This window comes from Papio anubis, chromosome 4 (assembly GCF_008728515.1).
Source record: "Papio anubis isolate 15944 chromosome 4, Panubis1.0, whole genome shotgun sequence".
Classification (NCBI taxonomy): Eukaryota; Metazoa; Chordata; class Mammalia; order Primates; family Cercopithecidae; genus Papio; species Papio anubis.
In genome coordinates, this window is record NC_044979.1 from 8,970,996 (window position 1) to 8,988,932 (window position 17,937).

General features: G+C 51.2%; 2 protein-coding genes and 1 long non-coding RNA gene across 3 annotated transcripts in view; 1 reads left to right on the forward strand and 2 right to left on the reverse strand.

The window, feature by feature from the left end:
- The first annotated feature begins 1,363 nt into the window (after window positions 1–1,363).
- LOC108585204 lies at window positions 1,364–8,571 on the forward strand. The gene is made up of 2 exons (XR_001901328.3): window positions 1,364–4,293; window positions 7,292–8,571. It is a non-coding gene; the product is annotated as an uncharacterized LOC108585204 (long non-coding RNA).
- Window positions 5,968–17,937, reverse strand: part of ZNF862 (zinc finger protein 862) — a 45,180-nt gene continuing 33,210 nt past the window's right edge. The window contains exon 9 of the transcript XR_004183087.1: window positions 5,968–5,980. The gene's annotated coding sequence lies outside the window, so the exon portion shown is untranslated. The remainder of the gene's footprint in view (window positions 5,981–17,937) is intronic.
- On the reverse strand, window positions 9,238–15,989 carry LOC101008111 (V-type proton ATPase subunit e 2). The gene is made up of 4 exons (XM_003896827.5): window positions 15,679–15,989; window positions 14,206–14,253; window positions 11,083–11,194; window positions 9,238–10,628 (listed from the first exon to the last, which is right to left on the reverse strand). The coding sequence occupies exons 1-3, from the start codon at window positions 15,921–15,923 to the stop codon at window positions 11,101–11,103; spliced, it is 387 nt and encodes a 128-aa protein (XP_003896876.2). The 5' UTR covers window positions 15,924–15,989; the 3' UTR covers window positions 9,238–10,628; window positions 11,083–11,100.

Sequence of the window (17,937 nt, forward strand, 5' to 3'; positions counted from 1 at the left end):
TCTCCCTATGAAGGAGCCATTCAATTTTTTTTTTTTTTTTTTTTTTTTTGCTACATAAATATCATTGTCTATGTCTCATCACACATATATACAAGAAATTTTCTAGGATAGACACCTAGAAGTGAAGCTGCTTGTCTTTGAATCTGAGGTGTTCATCTTGGCGAGGTATTGCTAAATTATTTTTCCAAACTGGTTGACTCCATTTGCACCCCTACTTACATTTCCCCTATCCTCCCCAGCCGTTTGTGCTAGCAGACATAACTTGCCCATCTAATGAGTGTGAAATGATGTCTCATTGTGACTTTAATGTGCATTTCCCTAATTACTAATGGGGCTAAGTATATTTTTCACCTACTGATTGGCCACTCAACTTTCGCTCCTTGTGAGTTGCTGGGAATATACATGCCAATTTTCCAATTGTATTTTTCAGATTAATTTGTCAGTGTTGTTTATATAATCTGGATGGCAATCTTTCATAAATATGTACCACAACAATCTTTTCCCTGCCTTATTTAGAAAATTATTCCCTTTTCTGATGTCAGGAAGTCATTCTCTTATGATTTACTTTAAACACTTTGACATATTGCTCTTTGGGGTTAGGTCTCTGACCTTCTTGAACTTTATTTCTGTGCATGATCTAAGGTAGGGCTGCAGTTCTTCTTTCGAAGTAAGGGTTCAGATTTGCCCACTTTTAAAACTTGGGTTTGTCATATTGTTGAAGTATGAGTTCTTCATATATTCAAGATGCAAGTCTTTTGAAAGATATATGCATTACAAATAGTTTCTTCCAGTTTGTGGTTTGCTTTTCATTTTTTTTAACAATGGTTTTGAAGAGCAGAAAAAGAAATGAGGCTGTCTGATCTTGCCCTCTCTCCTCACCTTCTCCTTCCTTCCCTTTTCCTGGCACTAGATTCACTAGGAGTAGGGGAACTTGTAGCCAAAAATATATAAAGAACTTCTATAAATCAATAGGGAAAAGACCAAAAAAAAAGTAATAGAAAAGCAAGCTCATGATTTGAGTAGGCAAATTAGAGAAGTGGAAACCGAAATGTCCAATAAACAGGTGGAGTCAAGCTTAGCAGCCATTAGGGAAATGCAAGTTAAACTACCAGCCAGGCGCTGTCGCTCATGCCTGTAATCCCAACACTTTAGGAGGCTGAGGTGGGCGGATCACGAGGTTAGGAGATAGAGACCATCCTGACCAACATGGTGAAACCCCATCTCTACTAAAAATACACACAAAAAAATTAGCTGGGCATGGTGGTGCACACCTGTAGTCCCAGCTACTCAGGAGGCTGAGGCAGAAGAATTGCTTGAACCCAGGAGGCGGAGGTTGCAGTGAGCTGAGATTGTGCCACTGCACTCCAGCCTGGCGACAGAGCAAGACTCTGGCTCAAAATAAATAAATAAAATAAAATAAAATAAAAATAAAATAAAATAAAATAAAACAAACTACCATTTCACACACATCATCTGACTGAAAACCTTTAAGAAGATGAATAGCAAATGAAGTCCAGAAACTCACACAAGGTTGGTTGAGTGTAAACTGAAACAATCATTTTGGAGAGAAATTTGGCAATCTCTTGTAATGTTAAAAGCTCTTTGACTCCTAAATATATATCCTAGAGAAATTCCAGCAAATGTGCACAAAGACATATAAAAGATGCTTACTATTTGTTAATCTGGAAGTAACACAGGGGTCATTAATAGGGGGGTAGAAAAAGAAAGTGTATATCACTAATGAACTAGATCTATATGTAACAGCACTGTATCAGTCAGATGTGTTGCAATAATGCTGCATAACAAAACACCCCAAAACTGACTTATAACAACAGGTATTTAATTTTGGCTAGTGTGTCTCTGCTTCAGCTGGGCTGTAGTAGTCTGTTTTCACAGTGATGATAAAGGCAGACCTAAAACTGAGAGAAAAAAGAGATTTAACTGGACTTACAGTTCCACAAGGTTGAGGAGGCCTCAGAATCATGGCAGGAGGCAAAAGGCACTTCTTACATGGCAGCAGCAAGAGAAAAATGAAGCAAAAGCAGAAACCCCTGATAAACCCATCAGATCTCTTGAGACTCATTCACTATCACGTGAATAGCATGGGAAAGACTGGTCCCCATGATTCAATTACCTCCCCTTGGTCCCTCCCACAACACAGGGGAATTCTGGGAGATACAATTGAAGTTGAGATTTGGGTGGGGCCACAGCCAAACCATATCATGGGGTTTGGCCAGTCTAGCCTAGGATTGGCTCGACTTGGCTCAGGTCATTTTGTGATTAGTGTGCTCCTCACATTTCATTTTCTCTGGGCCCAGTAGGCCATCCAGAACATGTGTAAGCCAGTGACACTACAGGCAGCTCTGGGAGCCAGTTTATATGCCAACTCTTGATGGTACGTCCAGCCTGCTGCCCAGGAAGGAAGCCAGTGCTGGCAGCTGGAAGGCGCCTGGCATGTATGGGAGCATCAAGAGCATGGGGAGATGCACTGCAGTGGCCAGCACAGACCTCCAGTCTGTTATCACAGTCTCACTCTCTGTAATAAAAAGGTTAATAAGGTAACAAGGAGGTTACATTGCTGTTTTAATTTGCTTTCCTTGACTAAATTATGTTTAACATCTCTTCATGCTCAAAAGTTTTTTGTATGTCTTCTGTGAATTCTTTTGTGTCATTTGCTCATTTATCTACTTGTGTGGTTTTTGCCTTGAAGAAAATTTAAATTTTAATTTAGTTAAATGTATAAAGTTTTATCTTCATAGCCTCTGGATTTCTTTCTTTCTTCCCCTGAGATAGACCTTCCCTATTACATGATAATTTTAAAAATTCTCCAATGTTTTTTTCTAGTACATTTATAGTTTCCTTCCATTTTGTATTCGTTTTGCTGCTGGGACTCTGGACACTGTTAATTGCCCTACTCATCTCTTCCTTATGTATTTGGTTTGCTATGTTTATCATATTCATTTTTTTTCTTCCAGTCAGTCTCGCTCTGTCGCCCAGGCCAGGATGCAGGAGCACCATCTCTGCCCACTGTAGCCTCAACCTCCTGGGCTCAAGTATTTCCCCTACTTCGCCTTCCTGAGTAGCTGGGACTACAGGCTTACACCTCTACACACACCCAGCTAATTTTTGTATTTTGAGTGGAGACAGGGTTTCACTATGACACCCAGCCTGGTCTCGAACTCCTGGGCTCAAGGGATCCACCTGCCTTGGCCTCCCAAAGTGCTGGGATTAACAGGTGTCAGATACTGTGTCTGGCTGTTTATCATATTCTTAATTCCTGATTGTAAGTTTATTTCTGGACTCTTATTTTCTCCCCTTGAGTCATCTATATGTTCACGTGCCAGCCCCACTGCTGGCATTTCTATAGCCTTGCAGATGGTATCTTTATCTTAGACTTTTTAGTAGCTGGGAGTGCCAGTGTCCCTCTCAATGCTCTGCTTTTCCAGGAATATCTTGGTTATTTCTTACATGTTTGTTTTTCCCAGAGGGCTTTAGAAACAGCATGCCAATTCCAGTATCTGCTTCCTCCCCCCGTCCTCCAAAAGCATTTGTGTTTTTACTGAGAAGATGCTACATTTATACATTAAAGACATTTGACAGGAAACACAAAAATACAGATACCTAAGCAGGCCCTAAGTATATTTCATGGCACTTATTTGTCAGGTCCTGCCTCACATACAAAAGCATGCAGGGCACTTGCCACCTTCTCTTCCCCAAAGTGCATCAGTGTGGTGACCATGACGGGAACAGAAAAGGGGAAGGAAGCTGAGATCCTGGCAGAATAAAATGTGGCATGGAATTAAATAGTTAATATGTAAATATAATGAAATTAATAGCATTTATCGACCACATAAGCACTTTAGTCGATTACCTCAGTTCATAGTCACAACTCCTGTGAGGCAGGTGCTACTAATATTATCCTGATTCATCAATAAAAACGAGGCTCAGAAAGATTAAGTCACTTTCACTCAACTAATCATCAGTAGAGCTGGAATTTGATCCAGGTGTAGGCTCCGCACTCTTAACCTCCAAGCTGAGCTGAGCTGCTAAGTGAAGTTAAACTGCTTCTGGGAGGCTGGGTAGAGAAAAAAAAGAGAAATATGTTTGCTGAATCGATTGCTGCCAGCCAAGGGCAAGGCCTTTGCACCTGGCATTGCAGCTGATTGACGCTGCAGAATCTGCAGGAATTCAGAGCCTGGGGCTCCTGCTGTATGGGACACAGAATGGGAAGATGAAGTCACCACCCCAGTGTGTCCCAGGTCTTTGTCAGAGGACGAAATGCTGACATTTCAGGTGGGCGGAAGACCCTTGCTGCTATCATGACCCTTAATTCTGAGGTTAGAGAGCCAAGGCGGGGGTCCTGTAGGGGTCTGAGAATATCCGTCCCAACCATGTCCACCCACCCTGCTCAGGGAGCCGCCTGCAGGGAGAACACCAAGTTCCACTGGGCTCGGGGCAGTGCCGGAGCTCCCTGCCCCCGGCCTCCTGGGAAGCACCAGCTCGCAGAGGGACCAGCTCGTGCTGGGGTCAGTGCCTGCTCTGATACCTGGTAGTCCCTGGCAGCTTGAGGGCTTCCTTGTTGCTGGGGTGTGGTCTTCTGGTCAGAAGCTCCAGTCCTGCTGGGGAAGCCAGCTGAAGGCATCCGGCTCCCCTCAGGGCCCCCCAGCCTCCTTTCCTGAGGGTCTGGGGTGATAACTAAGTTTGGAAATCCCTTGAGGGGTTGAGGTTCTAGAGCAGTGGTTTCAATGGTAGGGGTGCTTCCCTAGGGAACATTTCAAAATGGCTGGAGACATTTATAGTTGTCATGGCCAGGAGCAGGGAGAAGGGCTCTGCTAGCATCTGGTGGGTAAAGGGAAGGGGTGCTGCTAAGCATCGTAGGATGCACAGAATAGTGCCCTCTCTTGCTCCCCGTCCCCCACAAAAAAACCCAAAGAATTATCTAGCCCAAATTGTCAACAGTGCCAGGGCTTGGACATCCTGTCTTCCAGGGCTTCGGTTAGCACCGTAACCCTTGGGAGCTGGTTTAAAATGTGAAGTCTAGAATCCCGTGTGAGACTCTAAACCTGCAGGGTGCAGTGTGGGACCCAGGAACCTGTACTTTCAAGCATTCCAGGTTATTCTATTACAGGTAGACCACACTCCACATTGACAAGTAGCACTGCAGGCCGCACCTGGCGCATGATTCCCGAACTCTGGCCCCGTGTGGGTCTGCCTGTGGCAGAGGCACCTGGAGAGCTGGCTAAAGCCCCAGCCTCCTTCATCCCTGGAGGTTCTGTTGTAATAGGCATGGCTTCCATCCCAGAATTCCATGGGTTGTTTTGTTTGGCTTGAGTGATTCTTTTTTTTTTTTTTTCAATTATTTTTAAGTTGACAAAAATTGCATACATGTAGGTGTATACCATGTTTGGAAATGTGTATACATTGTGAAATGGCTAAATTGAGCTAATAACAAATGCATACCTCACTTTTCATTTTGTGAAATGTACTCTTATCGATTTCCAAGCATACAACACACTGTTGAGCACTTTGTCACTGTGGGCTGCACACTAGGTCTCTTGGACTTACTCCTCTTGTCTAACTGAAATTCTCTACCTTTTGACCAATATTTCCCCAATGAGAGATTCGTATTTAGATTTGCTAACCCAGTCTGTGGCCTAAATGCACACAGGACTCTGATCATCTGCCCTCATCTTCCGGTGTTACAAGTCAAGCAAAACTGCGGTGGCTGCCAGCTGATTTCATTCCCGGAAGCCCAAAGCTTTATCAGCGGAAGGTCACGTCCAGCACGCAGATAAGATTAGCCACGCCTCTCACTTCACCTCCAGCTCCTCACTTTTCCAGAATTATCAACTATCCTATTTCTGTTCAAAGTAGCCAAAATTAACCAAGGGCTGCTCTTCGGGGGCTACTGCAGGGAGCGTGCACCCTATGGCCAGCAGGAGCAGCACCTCCCTCCCTCCACCAAGAATCTGTGGCATCCCTGTTACAGAATGGAATGTGCTAGATCTCTCAGGGATGTTGAGGTAGGAAACAGTTCGGGAAGATGGAACCAGAAGACGACTCAGGAAGCCTGGGATCAGACTGGGGAACGGCAGGGCTCTTCAGCATGGTCCTTTGGTTTCCGAAGCAGTGCCTGGCACCTTGTAATGGCTCAATGCTCGTCAGCCATTGCCACTATGAAATATTCCTGAAGGGCGTTTCCTCCAGGCTGTGGTATTGTCTGGAGAATTATTGTGGCTCCCTGCTCAAGCCTATGGCTCTAGGGCCACCATCTCTGACCTCCACACCATCCACCCCCAGCGATGCACCGACTGGACAAGGTCTCCCTGGAGACTTCATCCTGCCCGTAGGTGCTGCCCTCTGTTGGCCATACTCTTTGTGTGCAGCTTAACTTTTCTTGGTTACCTTTACTTTTTTTTCCTCAGTGGCTTTGTTCTCCCTCTCAGCGTGGCCTCCAAGGCCACTTCCTGCTCTGCCACTTGGTATGGTTCAGGGCTGCCCTGCTGTCAGCCACGGTCCATTTTTAGAGCTCTTTTGCATCGTGTAGGTTCATGAACATCAGAGGCTGATATTTACTGATGTGCCTCCCACATTGGGGGAGGTGGGTGGGGTTTGAAACTGAGAACTCTAACAGAAGTTTGGTACATAGTGACTGCGTCCAAACCCCTGCACCAAGAGACTGGACCAACCCTAGCATGGCTTCTGGCAGCCCAAAGTGGCATCCCTGGGACCACCTGGCCACCCTTTGAGTTCCTGTCTGAAAAGCTCAAGGCCGTCAAAATCGTTCAGTGTTTGTTCCTACCAACACCTAACAACAGGCCTCTGACCACCCCCCCACCCAACTTTCTTAGAGCATTTACGTTAAAAACGCTTAGAGTCGTACCTCCTTCCCTTGTCCCTTTGAGATGTACACGCATGTCTGTCCAGGAGTGTCTTTCTCAAGAGCCTGAGAGCCAGTCCTTTGAAATGGCATCATCAGGAAGGATGGGGCCTGTCTCCCAGGCTCTGGGGGAGGACAGAAGCTAATTTCCATCACTGCCAGCTGGCACACACAGCTGGCCCGGCCACAATAACACAAACAGCCTTTTGTAATTCTTCACTCCCATGGTTCCTGAGCCCCGGAGTGCCCTTTCCCGACTCCTACGTTCTCCCATTAAACTGTCCAGTCCCCCTGCACAGATCCGAATGGAGCTCAGCTTCTCCCGTCAGTGGTTAATGAATAAGATCTGTTTTCGTAGCTTTAACTAAGGTCCAGCTTAGTTTATCTTTGACAGACCCACTTACCCTGCAGGTTCCCGCCTCGGGCGTGGAGAGAAAGCCTCTGGGAGGAACATGGTCCTCACCAAAGCGTGGGAGACTAGATCGCGCCAGGGAGTGCAGTGGACATGAGCTCTGGGCCCCTCTCCTCTCTCCTGGAATGGCTGCACAGGAAGGAGGGATCGAAGACGTGAGAAAGGCCACCCTGCCTGGGAAGGAGCTGCCGGCCCTCAGCAGTCCAGAGGCTGCCCAGAGAGCAGGAAGCAGCTCTCCAGGACTCCACCTCCCAGGCCCAGATGATGCCGCCCAGGGTGCTCAGTGAGAATTCACCGACAGCCACACACATCCCGGGAGAGTGTCTAAAGATGCCACCAATCCAACATTACGGAAGGCAAGAACTCAGCAGAAACCGAGACGGGGAAGCAGTCATTTGGGATACATGCCCCCCACCCCAATCCTGGGCCAACGCGGATCTTCAGCATCCTGAACCTGAAGTCCCCATGGTGGGCCCGTGGCGGGCTGGGTGTGGCTTTAGAGATGCAGTTGCAGGAACTGGCTGAGTGGTTCCCCCAGGCCCAGGGCTGACCCACAGCGACCTGGGAAAATGGGCCCAGAAGGTCCCTCCTTGTTTAGTGTCATCTTTCCAGGTCCAGCTTCACTGGGTCCACAGGGTCCCCATCCGGAAGTCACTGTGTTTTTCAGCCCCCACCTGCCCACTCACTCCCAGCCCACTGCAGTCTGACTTTACTGCCCATCACCAAAGATGCCAGCTGACCTTGACTTCTTGGAGGTAGAGGACAATGGGGGTCTGTGTTGCCTCAACCACTCTCTCCTGTTGAACCTCTCATCCTCCTGAGTGACACTCACCTGGTTGTCTTCTGGCTGCCTGCAACCTCCCAGCATCCTCCACGGGCCCACCTTCACCCGCCCACCCCATGACCTCACACTCCCCGGGGTTCTCTTCTGGGTTTTTCTCACACGGAACCCCCTGAGCAACCTGCACCCCTCAGGGATCACCAGTTATTTATGCCGATGGCTCCAACTCTTCATCCTGCAGCCTCATCTTCCTCCTGACCATCCACCCCACCCATCCAACCACTACCAACACTTCCATAGGGTGCCCTGGACACACACGACTCAGCAGAAAACAAAAAACAAAACACCCCAGCTCCCACAGCCACTCTCAGACCTGCCCCTGCTGCACTCCCCACCACCGGCAGCCTCAGTCTCTATGGGTCACAGTCATGCAGCTCCCCCCTCGCTTCTCTGTCCTCACCACTTCCACCAGGGGCCCTAATAAAGATATCAGACCAGCCTGCCAGCCACTGTGTAGCTTGTAGAGATAACGCTAGAAATCCAGATGGCCGTGTCACGGCCCTGCTTTAAATCCCTTTCACGGCTCCATGGCCCTTGGGATCCATCCAAGCTCCTCAGCTGGCTTTCCGCCCTCAGTGCTCTGGTGCCTCCATTGTGCGCCTTCCAGTCCCGCCCCACCCTCCTGTCCCTCCAGGGAAGTTCTTTCAGCTCTGTCCTGAGCTACAGGCTGGGCTGGAGGGCTGGGCTCCTGCTGCCCGCTTCCCCACTGGCCCTGCAGGAAGCCGTGCTGGCAGATCCCAGCCCTAGGCTATTTCATGAGGCAGGCCTTGGAGCCGCTGGGGACCTGCTTCACTGCACAGCCCCAGGAGTCCTGCACTCTGTCCTCTGGGGCCCAGACGAGTGGTGCTCAAAGCTGCACTTGAACAAGTCCTTGGTCTTCCTGCCAGGCCTGGTTCTCCGCGGAATCTGGGCAGTCAGCAGCGGGCCGGATTTTCCTCCAGATCTCAGGAAAGCAGTCCTGGGTGTCTGTATTCATAACTGCAGCTCCCGGAATCCTTCCCTGCTCCCCTCCCCAGACCCACCCATCGGAGAAACAAGAATCAGGTCGGCGGGGCAGGGGACCTGCACACAGGCAGAGGCCAGGGCTTTGTCACCAAACAGTAATCTTTTCATCACCATTATTTATTAGATATGAACCAGGTTTTCAACACAAGTCACACTCAACACCCTCACCCAACAGGAGGGGCAACGGAGGCCCAGAGAGGGAGTGTTGGGGGAGGATGTCAATGGGAGGCCCCAGCCTGAGCCCTGAGCAGCTGGCCAGCCGGGAACTGGCATGTAAGTGAGAGGCATCCTATTCTCCTGCTGCTCGAAAGACAATGCCCACTGAACAGGACAGCAGGCCAGATCAGCAGTCCATACAGAAGCAAGGCTGGCGTTTCTTCCCCTGGAGCACCGGTGGGGACAGGCCCTCAGCTGGGAGCCAGGCAAGGCGGGTGAGCTCTGTGCTAACCACTAACCACACCGGGAGCTCGGGTAAGCATGAGGGCAAGGCTGGAGAGGCCTGGGACCCCTGCGTGTTGCTTCCCACTCCTGCCAGGCCGGCACGCCCCCATTCTTCACCATCCCTAGCACAGAGCCCAGGGCCCGGGGGCAGAGGGCAGGGCTGGCGCAGGAGCAGGGTTGGCCCACCCCATAGCGCCACTCCCACTGCCCCTTCCCCTTTCTCATCCCAGCTCTGGTCACTTAGATGCTGCCATGAGAGGCTCTGAAATCCACCCCCACTGCAGCCTGAGGCCCAAGTCAGGGCCCAAACCTGCCCTGTGCTCAGTGCAGTGCGGCGTGTCAAACCTGCACTGACAGGCTGGGGTCGGGGAGGGAAGACATCTGCTGAGGGGAGGTCTGGGTGGGAGGAGGGGGAACAGGATATTCTGAGGAGACACAGCAAAGGGTGCCAATATCTAGGACTGAGGCCATCTGGACCCACATGACTATGTTGCTTTTTGTGTGTGAATGTTTCTCTACTTTAACATTTTCAGAAATTTCACATCTAGATGTGTCAGAAAAGTAACAATTCCATGCCAGAGAAAAGGCCTTGCCTATAACCCAATAGAGGCCCACCAGTTCCCAGCAGGATGGTGGCAGAGCTGCTGACGGGGCACCGACTCCCAGGCCTGGGCCGGAGCACCCTCCACGCGGACACGGGTCCTCCTCAGGATGGGCTGAGTCCTGGCATCTGCCCCATCCGTAAAGGGAAGGAGCCCGCCCATACCAGCTCCCCAGCAGCATCTCCTTGGGAAAGAGGGCGAACTCCAGAGCAGTGCGGGTACTGGAGCAGGACATCCCCTCAGCCACTGCTGTGCCCAGGGCTCCCCAGGGCCCAGGCTGGCTGGGAAGACTGGGAAGACTTCCAGGGACCAGGCAGGCCCTGCAGGTCCGGGTCTCTGGGTGCCAGCAGGAGGGAGCTGGAGACCAGACACAGCTGTGTGGGGGAGGGTCCGGACGAAGGGGTTGTCAGGGACAGTGGAGCCACAGGCATTCTGAGAGCTGGGCACCTGAAAAGCACATCACATGGAAGGGTCCCGGCCTTGCGGTGGAGACTCCGCTCCCCCCGACCCTCCCTGGAAAGCCCCCTCACCCTTGCCCAGATGGTCCTCAGCTTACCCTCTCCCTCCCTCCGTCCAGGTTAGGGTCTTGCGTTGGGGTGAAGTGCTGTGAGGATGGGGGGTGGGGAGTAGTGCTGGGAGCATGGCTCCCATTTCATCCCTGGTGGCCAACACAGTGCCAGGCAGGCAGGAAGTCCATGCTCAGTCCTTTCCCCGCCTTTTTTTTTTTCACGAAATAAATAGATGCCTGAATCCCAACAAGAAGTCTAACCACGGCCTTTTCTTTCCCCTCTTCCCCACCCACACTGCTTGCCCGCACAGTACCTGGGTCGGGGCAGCAGGTCGCTCTCACCCACGCCCCTCGCCCACATGGTACCTGCCCCAGCCCTCGTCCACACAGTACCTGGGTCAGGCAGGCAGGTCACTCCCACAGGAAGCGCACGTACCAGATGGTCTCATTCTTCAGCTGGGGCCCGAACAGGGGGTTTAGCTGTGCCAGGATGGCGATGAGCCAGCTGCCAGGAACAGCAAAGCGTGGTGAGCCTGGCACAGGAGGGTCCTCCCACACCCACAGGGGAGGCCTCAATCACATTCTTTTGGATGCGGCCAACCCAGCAGATGGCAGGGCCTGTGTTCCCAGGGTGAAGGGCCCAGGGCGCCATCCACACTCCCGCAGGTGCATGGGGTTGGTATGGCATTTGTGGGTTTGGTTTCGGTTTCATTTGATGTTCGCTAGATCTGAAGGATCCCCGAGTTGGGGCTGAACCTGGGGTTAGGGAAGAGGGGAGGCAGCCTCAGGGGCGCTTTGGGAGCGACTCCCAGCTGTGCCCTCAGACATTTCTGTCCAGGCTCCCCAGGCTCCACACACCAGAGCAAACAGGGTGGGCCTGGCGGGCAGCACATCAGAATCATGTCCTCTTAGGGGAGAGAAGGAACTACCCCAAGACGTGAGGAGCTGTCGGGTCCGGGGTCTCCTGCCTAGGCTGCTGCCAGGCCACCGCTGTTCAGGCCAGAAAACCCTCAGGGACCTGGTCCCACCTGTCATCACTGTTGGACGTCTGGGTGGCTGTCTGGCCCGTCATTCGTGACAAAGCTCCCACCTTCATTGCCACCGTAGTTAGTAGGTCCCCATGCTCTGCCCCCCATGACCATCCACACTGCTTTGTCTGTTTCTGCAGGAAGGATCGATATTGTTCCTCTATGAATCCCTCACAGTAGGTAGGAGGACCTAACGCCCAGGAAGCCATGAGAAATTGTTTCCTCCTTTACATCAGCATTCTCTCTGAGTTTATGTTTTGTAAATATAATTTCTAGGTGTCACATTTTCTTAGAATGGCCCCACCTTTCTACCTCTATGCATCCAATGTGCAGTGTGCTTTCTGTTTCCCGTATGTTGATTCGGTCAGTATTTGGGATTACCCCACATCTTGTGTAGACTCCGTCTCCCCCACCCGCCCAGCTACCAAACCCAAGCTCCTCTGAGGCCCTGCCATGGGCAGGTGAGAATCTTTTGTCAAGCCCTGAAGGACCTAGAAATAGCATTAAGAGAAAGGGCCTTAGAGATGCTCTGTCTAGGAAGAATTTTGAAAAAAAAAAAAGTGTGTTTAAGTTAAACCACGTGTTAAGAGTCATCATTATTTCTAACAAGTTTAGTTTTTGTCAGTAGGAGGGCTTATACATTTCCGGGTGCAGTGGCGTGTGCCTGTAATCCTAGCTACTCAGGAGGCTGAGGTGGAAGGATCGCTTAAGCCAAGGAGTTCAAGCACAGCCTTAGCCACATGGCAAGACCCTGTCCCTACAGAAAATTTAAAAATCAGCGAGGCGTGGTGGCACACGCCTGTGGTCAAAGCTAGGCTGAGGTGGGAGGATGGCTTGAGCCCAGAAGGTTGAGGCTGCAGTGAGCTATGATCCCACCACTGCACTCTAGCCTGGGCAACAGAGTAAGACCATGGCAATTAACTAATTAGTTAACAGCCAGGTGCAGTGGTGTGCACCTGTCATCCCAGCTCCTTGGGGAGGCTGAGGCAGAAGGATCATTTGAGCCCAGGAGTTGGAGACCATACTGGCCTGGTCTCAAGACCAGGGGTCTTGACAAGACCCCAATTAAATCAATCAATCAATCAAACATAAGGTAAAATAAGAGAATTGATTAATAGGAATAAAGAATCCATGATCTAATCAGATAAAATAGTTTTAACTATGATAACATACATCAAATCAGAAATCAAGTAAATTTTTTGAAAGTGAGTTTTGTCTTATGTATTTGAAAAATTTGGCAACCCTGGAAAATATTCCAGTTGCTTTCAAAAGAATCTGTTACCTCTTAAAGAATCAGCATCTCATCACTTTACCTGTCCTGTTTTGACTGTTCTAAGAACACCCAACTATGCCAAGCTTAACCCATAAAAATAATGTACAAGACATAGGAAGATGGGAAGCCCAACAGCCTTAATGCAGCTCGATTAACCACGAGACAGGCCTCCCCGCAAACTAGAACTTGAACTTATCTCTTGGTTGGCAGCCAGGATCGTCTAAATGCGGAGCAATGTAACAGCAGGATTGGGATGGATGCGGGGGCAGGGCCTTTTTCTTTTTCCTTTTTAAAAAAATTTAATAAAGAGGGATTGGCTATTGTGAATGGCAGTTTTGGCAAGAGACCAAACAATGGACACTGAGGATCTGGAAACTGATTCCCTCACACTGTCCAGGTACTTGAGTCCCTGGGAATGTTCTTCTATATCCCCAGGGTATCTATCCCAAGTTTGAAGACTTACTCTCACCTACTGGTTCTTTTTTTAGAGTTGGATTCTCACTCTGTTGCCCAGGCTGGAGTGCAGTGGTATGATCTTGGCTTACCACAACCTCCATCTCCCAGGTTCAAGCGATTCTCCTGCCTCAGCCTCCTGAATAGCTGGGACTACAGGCATGCGACACCAGGCCTGGTTAATTTTTGTATTTTTAGCAGAGATGGGGTTGCACTATGTTGGCCAGGCTGGTCTCGAACTCCTGACCTTGTGATCCACCCTCCTCAGCCTCCCAAAGTGCTGGGATTACAGGCGTGAGCCACCGTGCCTGGCCTCTCACCTAGTGGTTCTAAGATGGCTGCATTCCAGTCACCTGGGGGCATTCATGAACAACAGGAATTCCCAAGTGCAGATCTCGAGAGTTGTAATTTCATGGCTCTAGGGTGCAGCCTGAAAACTGTGTTTGAACAATCACTCCAGGTGACCCAGTCAGGCACAGACAGCACTGACGTGGCCCGACTCCTTCCTTGCCCAGGTGAGAAAACTACAGCCCACGGGGCCAAAACACTGGGGCAGAGCCAGATCCAGAGCCCAGGGTTCATGACTTCTGGCCCACTGCTCTCTTTCCCATTCCACACCACCTCCACTCCTGTTGTTTTACAGGTTCAGCCTTTCAAAAGGCATTTACTACCAGGACAGAAGGAAGAGCGGGCTAGGGTGAAGAAGAAAGGAGGGAGGACAAAGGAACTGGCTGATTTTGAGCTGGGGAGAGTAGTACTTACAAGAGGTAACAGCAGACGGCGGTGGCGACCAGCATGGTGATGATCACTCTGCAGCAGAAGAGGACACGGGTCAGGACAGATGCAGCCAGCACCTCACAATGCCTGGCCAGGACCAGAGCAAGAAGAGCTCCTGGTGTCAGCTCTTTTCCATTGGCCTTCCTGATGCCTCCTGAACACAGGAGGCTGAGTTCTACTCAGGGTAAGAATAGCAAGCCAGAAAATAAAAACTGAAAGTGTCACCTCACAGAGAGGCCAACCTTGACCACATCCAAGTTGCCTTAAGAATCCTTCCCTTCATCTCCCTTCTCTACCACCCAGTATTTCTCCATCTTAATGCAGATGTGTTGCGGAAAGGCAGTGCTCAGAGCTGCATTTGTGGAAACCCACCAGGGAGTGGTCTGTGGAATTCAAAATTCATGGAGCAAGGGGAAGGAAAACAATAGGCTAGAAGACAGGACAAGAAGCAGGCAGCCTGTGAGCCACTTCTGAGGCCCGGTGACTTGTTACAAAGAGAACAGGGACTAGCCACTTTGTGTGTACTCAAAGAAGACCAGAGACAGAAGCTTCAAGTGCAGCAAGAGAAATTTCAGTCAAACTGAAGCAAGAACTCACCAAGATTAGCAGGAGATGCAAGACATGAAAAAGGTTTACAAAGTGAAGCTGTGGGATCCCAAGCCTTGCTCGTCTTTAAGAACAAAGGCAGCACTCACAAGTCCAAAGGGCCTTTGGGAAAGCTAACTCTAATCCAAACCAGGCCCTTGATCTTTGATGTAAAGCACTGCAAGCTGGTGCTGGAGACAGGAGCACTGGATCCCTTTTTCAACATTACTAAGCAGGTTGTGCCAGTCCTGGCTGGGCACTGGGTAGACAATGGTGAATTGGACAAACTCCAGCCTCTGGGAACATGCAGTCAAGGGAAGGGTGCTTTGCAACGGAGGATAATATGAAGCAGAAACTGGTGAATGGCGCAGCAATCTGCTAGAGGACCTTCGAAAAATAACGCCAGCGAAACTTATCCCATACCTACAAAGTGCCATGCACTCGAGGGGTTTTAAATGCGTTACCGCAGGTCATCCTCACAGCAGCCTTTTAAGGCAGGAGTCGACATTATCTCCATTTTACCCATAAAGAAACTGAGACTTGATATTGGCTCCAGGTCACACAGCTAGCAAGGAGTGGAGAAACTGCGTCAGTGCCACCTGTGCCCTTTACTGGCTGCAGGAGGGATGACAGCCATCTCTAATGTCACTCTTCTCTTTACCTTCTGTATATGCCCTCTCGCCCCACCTCCTGCCTGTTCCCGGCTGTCAGAGACCCAGGTGCAGAGAGACCTCAGAGGTGGCGTCCGGGTTCCTGGCGTCCCTCCTGCGGACGCTCGCTGCCGGGCAGGAAGCCGCCGCCCCGGGGCGGAGGGGAGAGCCCGGCCAAGGGGCCGGGGTGGAGAGGTCTGCAGGGCCTGCGCGCCTTCCTTACCCGCGGTTGGGTCCCTTCGGCACGAACCAGGGCCCGGCGATGCCGATGAGGCCCCAGAACGTGGTGAAGATGATGACCGGGAGGGCGAATGAGTGCGCCGTCATGGCCGGGCGCAGGATGCCCAGGTGGGATGCAGGGCCGAGCAGCGGGCGCTGCAGATGCGCGGGTCCCCGGCAGGGCAGCGCGCTGAGCATGCGCAACAGGAGTCGAGCGCCCGAAGCGATCAGCCGGGCCGGTCCGCGCATGCGCACCTCCGGACCCAGCCCGCCGCGCTGTCACTCAAGACCTGCCTAGGAGCCCACTCGCTGATTGGCTGAGCGGGGCCGCGGACCGAGAGAAACGCCGAGGTTGAGGGGGTGCGGCCGTCCGGGTTCGGCGATGAGCTTGTAGGGTCCGCGTCATGCCGCATTCTTATTTCCAAAGGTCCCTGGAGCTTGGGATCCCACCCCAGCGGTCTTCGGGGCGTTCTCTGCCTGTACGCGCCCCGCCAGCTCGGCCCGAAGCGCTCTGCGGACCCGCAGCCTGGGCCGCCCCGGACCTGACGGCCATGCGGGGGTCTGACGCGGGAGCAATGGCCTCGCCCTCAGAGACGCAGCGGGAGGGCGGTGCCCGCCTTCCCTCTGGCCGGGTCCTCGGCACGCGTTCTCCTCACTCCCAGGACAAGCGGAGCGGCGGGCGGGGACCGGGGCCTGGGGTCGGAGACGGTGGAGCCAAAGGCGCCAGCAGCGCAGAGACGTTTGGGGGCAGGCGGGGGCTTCGCGTCTCGTTGGCGGGAAGCGGAATGAGGTTGGACCGGCCGGGCCGGCGTTCAGAGACCCGGCGGGAGGCGGAGGGCTGGCATCGTCGCGGACATCCATCTGTAGCGTACCCGGCAGAGGCTTTGGGATTAGATCCCTGACTCCTTGCGTCAGTAGCTACAGTTTGTTTAAACATAAAATGGGATGGCCGTTCTTACAAGGTTCCTGGAGGATTAAATGAATAGGCATGTGGAAAACACTTAGCATAATAGGGCTCGGTAGTTTGTTCCATCAGGGCTGGAAGAGACTTCAGAGCCTGCTTTCCTCCTTGGGCGTTTGGATCTCACATATCTCTTCTGTGGCAATCAAAAATCCCCATCTTCTGTAGAGATCCCTTTTACAGATCAGTGGCCTCCAGGCGCTGTCTCTAGCAACAAGTGCTACCCTAAGCAGCCGGCCACACATATTCCCTGGCTTCATGACATGGGGAGGCGCAGTCCCCACGTGATGCGGAAGGGAAATGTGCCTGTCCTTGCACTGACCCCATCATTGATGTGTGCTCCTGGCGGTTTCCCAAAGCAAGAACCAGTCACATCCGCCCTTCTCTGTTCCCTAGTTGAAACCTCACTATCCATCCCTTCAATTCATGCATGTTGGAGGTGGGCATGGGGTGACACCAAACTGTTAGGTATAAAATACCATCTTAGCCTTCGAGGGGTTTCTAAAGTAGTTGAGGAGTGATATATTCTGGTAAAATCATAATGCTGGCCAGCACAGTTCTAAGAGCCCTGTGATCAAGGTAGCCAAATGCCCATTATGAGAATTCAAAGGGTGGAGAAATCCAGGAAGACTCCCTAGAGGAGGTGAGATTTTAGCTAGATTGTAAACAATGGTTATTTTTCTCATGCAGAGTGTGTGCATTGTTGAGAACACTGGTCTAGGATAAGGGTGCACTTGGCATCCAGGAGATAGAGTTAAGAGGCTGTTGATTGAGGCCTTCAAAAAATCACCATGAGGGCTGGGTGCAGTGGCTCACGCCTGTAATCCCAGAACTTTGGGAGGCCCAGGCGGGCGGATCACGAGGTCAGGAGATCAAGACCATCCTGGCTGACATAGTGAAACCCTGTCTCCACTAAAAATACAAAAAATTTAGCCGGGTGTGGTGGCGGGCGCCTGTAGTCCCAGCTACTCTGGAAGCTGAGGCAGGAGAATGGTGTGAACCCGGGAGGCGGAGCTTGCAGTGAGCTGAGATCACCGCGGAGCTTGTAGTGAGCTGAGATCGCGGCACTGTACTCCAGCCTGGGAGACAGAGCGAGACTCCATCTCAAAAAAAAAAAAAAAAAAAAAAAAAGCACCAGGAAAGTTCCGTAGCTCAAAAAAGATGGACTTTTTTGAATTTTGTTCTGGAAAAAAAAACAGAATCCTCTGTATAAAATGACAGCTGTAGAATGCAATGTATTTCCTTTCTTGCCTCTGCTCCTTTATCTTGGCTTTGGCCGGAAGCAAAAGCAGGGCTGAGTCT